At 37.1% G+C, this 5,000-nt stretch overlaps 2 protein-coding genes across 3 annotated transcripts in view; one reads left to right on the forward strand and one right to left on the reverse strand.

Annotated features, from left to right (window-relative positions):
* LOC113816641 (endoplasmic reticulum membrane-associated RNA degradation protein) overlaps window positions 1–5,000 on the reverse strand; it is a 64,735-nt gene that overhangs the window by 10,388 nt on the left and 49,347 nt on the right. Inside the window, exon 1 of one of the 2 annotated variants that reach the window (XM_027368696.2) lies at window positions 1–182. This exon is cut by the window's left edge and continues 5 nt beyond it. The exons of the other annotated variant lie outside the window; for it this stretch is intronic. Within the exon in view, the coding sequence (XP_027224497.2) occupies window positions 1–22 (22 nt within the window). The 5' untranslated portion in view covers window positions 23–182. Of the gene's footprint in view, window positions 183–5,000 lie in introns of those variants that run through there. 2 annotated transcript variants of the gene reach the window in all.
* The window catches only part of LOC113816643 (uncharacterized), a 5,558-nt gene continuing 981 nt past the window's right edge, over window positions 424–5,000 (forward strand). The window contains exons 1-2 of the mRNA XM_027368702.2: window positions 424–711; window positions 3,125–5,000. The exon at window positions 3,125–5,000 is cut by the window's right edge and continues 981 nt beyond it. Of these exons, the coding sequence (XP_027224503.2) occupies window positions 4,134–5,000 (867 nt within the window). The 5' untranslated portion in view covers window positions 424–711; window positions 3,125–4,133. The remainder of the gene's footprint in view (window positions 712–3,124) is intronic.

Here is a 5,000-nt window from a genome sequence, read left to right on the forward strand (position 1 = left end):
CACAACCATAACAACCAAACATGTACCGACGTGTTTCGTGCAAATTGCGTGAAATGTTCGGAATATTTTACGTAGCGACGTGGATTACGCAGGCAAAATATATTCCTTTCGCAATTTTTCATTTAATGTGGTGGGTTTTACGTTCATTCGTGAAATCGGTATATATTACGAAGGTCGATAGCATAGGATAGATTCCATCATATCAAAAAAGGCTTCCCTAATTATTGTGTGCATAAGTAAACACGTGAGGGAAATCACATGTGAGCTTTTGTTTATTTACATGAATATCAATATACAGTTCAAAGGCTCAAATTCCTTTTCTAGTAGGTTTACTATACTGATAAACTACTTAAAATTGTAAATTCAATTACCAGAACTTATGGAAGTAATTCCAAATTAGATATGAAATGTCCCATGAAATCAGCTTTAGGCAACTCGTTGATCAACACACGCATGAGGATTTTGGGATAACGAAGTCCTGCTAGACCTCACTTCCATGTCATCCTGGCAGCAGGAGCGCCAAAACTCAGCACCGTTGATTTCTATGTGTATGACCAGTAGCATCCTTGATGGAGGGGCAACATTGGTCTACTACGGGCTGGACATTCAGGGATAGCCTTATTGTCCGGAGATTACGTTCTGTCTGCCCTTATCCAGACTGGCCAAATGTTGCACCTACGCTGGTAGGGCCACACCATGTCTTTGAGAATGGTAAGACCTGATTGTTTTAACAAAAATTTCGTGCTCACCATTGTCATTAAAGGCGACGCGATGACCTGTTTGTCGGCTCTGGAAAAGGCCATCAAATCTCCAATGTGCCAGATTTGATGGAAATTAGTCAATATAGGACCTCACTTGACCTCACTCTCCTGTTCCATGAATTACAGTTGTTGTAATATTGTCTATTATATAGTATTTGCAATATGAAATGATGGCACCTATTTGATTAGAATTATATTCTTAAACTTATTGTGTGAGAACAGTACAAGGCAGTCAGATTTCGAAAGTAGAATAGTTGCCCTTTGCTATCCTTCCTTTGGTGCTTTGGCTAAGGACAACAAACCTCCACATGTGTACAGCCCCCCCCCTCTCTCTCTCTCTCTCTCTCTCTCTCTCCTCTCCTCTCCTCTCCTCTCCTCTCCTCTCCTCTCCTCTCCTCTCCTCTCCTCTCCTCTCCTCTCCTCTCCTCTCCTCTCCTCTCCTCTCCTCTCCTCTCCTCTCCTCTCCTCTCCTCTCCTCTCCTCTCCTCTCCTCTCTCTCTTCTCTCTCTCCTCTCTCCTCTTTCTGTCTCCTCTTTCTGTCTCCTCTTTCTCTCTCTCTCTCTCTCTCTCTCTCTCTCTCTCTCTCTCTCTCTCTCTCTCTCTCTCTCTCTCTCTCTCTCTCTCTCTCTCTCTCTCTCTCTCTCTCTCTCTCTCTCTCTCTCTCTCTCACACACACACACACACACACACACACACACACACACACACACACACACACACACACACACACACTGTGTGTAATATTTGTGGGCGTGAATAATGTATTGTTTCAAATAGCACCTCTTGAGCTTCCAAACTTTAATAAATGGCTCTGGCCAACCAATTTCAAGGATAATGAGGTGCAAAGGGTTAGATATCAATTCCTTTTTTTTCCTTATATTTCATTTGGGTCCCTCCTACAAACCATGACCTCCAGTCGCGTTCATGAATCGCAAAGCATGGTTTGGTTAGGGTTAGCTTAAGTATGATGGGCCACTTGGCTCCGCCTTTTACACTCATATACTTATTGAAAGTATTTTTATTTATATCAGTTTAAAGTTTAAGACAAATAAATTTAAAGTGCATCGCCAGTCAGTCTAATTTATTTTATTGTTTCCGAAACTGTTGGTGAAAATAGATGATGTGAGAAGAAATGCAGTGAATGTGTGCAGCGGTCCATTAATATAATGATGATTGCTATATAGGATGTAGGTGCTGCGAAACTTATATTATTAACATATAATTTAGAGTGTCAAATTATTGGGTGACAGTCTTTAGACCTGGGCAGATTGGTCACTTCCCAGCGACCCCCTTCCCAGCTCACGCTTGCTCACTCACCCAATGAAGGGCCAAGTCTAGCTTCACTTAACCCAAGGCTAAGGGAATATTCTTATAGCTTTGTCATTTCAGCGACTGATGTTCAGCACCTCGTTAGTGTTCCCCCTCCAAACTAACAAGAAGCCCATTACTTTCAATATTTCTTGTTCAATCTGTCTTTTACATATTCATTTCGTTATTTTTGGCAATTAAATAATTGTAAACATTTGGAAAATAATCATGAGATATGAAATATTGTCATAAATATTATTCAAGAATTATTCTATTTTCCAAATAACATATCAAGAGTTTACCATTATCTAAATAGCAGATCTATATCAGAGATAAAAGAAGAGAGAGAGAGAGAGAGAGAGAGAGAGAGAGAGAGAGAGAGAGAGAGAGAGAGAGAGAGAGAGAGAGAGAGAGAGAGAGAGAGAGAGAGAGTGAGACACACACACACAAACACACACACACACACACACACACACACACACACACACACACACACACACACACACACACACACACACACACACATACATGCATACATACATACATACATACATACATACATACATACATACATACATACATACATACACATGCACACACACATACACATGCACACACACATACACACAGATATATATATCTTTTATATATATATATATATATATATATATATATATATATATATATATATATATATATATATATATATATATGTATATATATATATATATATATATATATATATATATATATATATATATATATATATATATATATATATGTATATATATATATATATATATATATATATATATATATATATATATATATATATGTGTGTGTGTGTGTGTGTGTGTGTGTGTGTGTGTGTGTGTGTGTGTGTGTGTGTGTGTGTGTGTGTGTTTATGTTTATCTATTTCAATAACCTATTTGATATGCTTTGTCACCCTTTATCACTGATTAATATTCTTCATGTTAACTTCATGATAGATATTGATTTTGCGTTAATATATTCATTTAATAGATTTCTAATTTCTCAATTCTCTCCTTAACAGACAACTTTATTGGTGAGCGGCAACCCTTGTCTTGCAAGTCGAACTGTTATAGGTTCCAGAGTTTGAAAAACAATGGAGGAGCCTTTCCATTAAAGAAAACTTTTAGCTTTGCATATCCATTGTCATTTCCAAATAATACTAGGAATTCAGCAGACTTTTGGAATAATGTGGCAGTTGACCAGGATAGAGGAAACTGTTTGGATGTTTTGGAGATGGGTGAAGAGAAGGCTGTTGTATATCCAAATAATGAAGATGGAAATCATGGGATTAATATCTACAGGCTGGAAGGTGGAAGTAACATAATTGAAAATGATGTTTCAAATAACTGTGGATTTTACAGATTAGAGAAGCATGCAGGGTACACATCTCCTTTTCCTACATATCAGGTTGTAGCTAGTTATGTAAACAATTCTGCATATGTTCTCACAAGGTCTAAAAAGCAAATTGGTGTTTTTTCTTTACGTGGGAATTCCAGCAAGGGTAAATTCTATCAAAATGTTTGTAGTAAGACATCTACTCTAACTGGGGCTGACCTCAGTGACGTTCTACCAGGTTATTATACTGTAGCGTCAGAAAGTGGTAAACTGCTTGTAAAGGATGCTGGTTCTAAGAATCCAGATGCAGTATGGGCATGCAATTTTCAAGAAGAAATGACATCTAAAAAATGTTCTTTCCATTGTGAGTTTGGAAGACATCCACTTTCTGTTCTTGTTAACAATAAATCTTCATTATGGTTATGTGATACCCGAATCAGTGGACAGACTTCTAATAGTTGTAAGAGACTTTTACTAAATACAAGCAGTATGAAGAAATTTATATCAGGAATAGAGGAAATTAGTGTTTTTTCACAATGTGAAGAATTGCCATACTTGTATGTTATAACTTCAAAAGGTGTGCTTGTGTATTGATGAAAGATATAACAAAACTCCAAGTATGATGTGGCAGCATAGGCTAAAAAAATGTCCCATCATTTGTAACTACGCAGAAATTTGGAGATTCTGAAGCTGTTATGCTGTCAGGAAAAGAAAATAATGAAGTGTGCATAATACTGAATGACTGGGTTCACAGTGGTTCTTCCTCGTGGTGCACAAGCAAGAGCCTTCCAAAACATTTTAACATTGCTCAGGACACAATAAACTTTACTCATTCAGAAGAAATATCATTCACACATGAAGCTTATGACCATGTCTCCAGTAATTGCATTGGGTTAGCATCTTTCATACCTTCAAAAAATGAAAATGAAATGTGTCTTCTTAACTTGAATAAGTATGGAGATGTCTTTTCACAACATTTCAAACTTTCCGAAAGTAGTGATGATTTAGTTAACAAGGAGGACATAGAGATTGGCAAAAGAATTTTAAGCCATTGGCAGGATCATGTAAATTCGACTGCAGAGAAAGCAGAGCAACATCAGTATATGGAGGGATCTCAATTTTTACAAAAGCTTGTTAAAAGAGACAGTGTTATTGCCACCAGTTTATGTGAAATGTTCATGGGACTTCCAGACTTTGCAATTGATGAAAAGGAATGTACAGATGAAAGTACCTCAGAAAATGTTTGGGACTTGAGATTAAATATAAAAAAAGTCAAGAAAGGCAAGCAATCCCAACAACAGAAGCAGAAAGAATGGTTACAGAGCTTAGTAGATGAATATCTTATAGATGATTCTGTTAAATGCAAAAATAAAGTATCACCCACAAAAAAGCATAAACAGATAGATAGATATTTTCCGAGAAAAATTGCAAATGCTCAGAAAACTGATTTCAGCAATGCACCCAAAGACCCTTTAACTACAAAGCTTCTCATTCCATGGACTGAGACTATCCCAGATGGACGAGGCTTTCACTATCACACTGCCCCTGTTGCATTCAACAGA

This window comes from Penaeus vannamei, chromosome 34 (assembly GCF_042767895.1).
Source record: "Penaeus vannamei isolate JL-2024 chromosome 34, ASM4276789v1, whole genome shotgun sequence".
Lineage (NCBI taxonomy): Eukaryota > Metazoa > Arthropoda > Malacostraca > Decapoda > Penaeidae > Penaeus > Penaeus vannamei.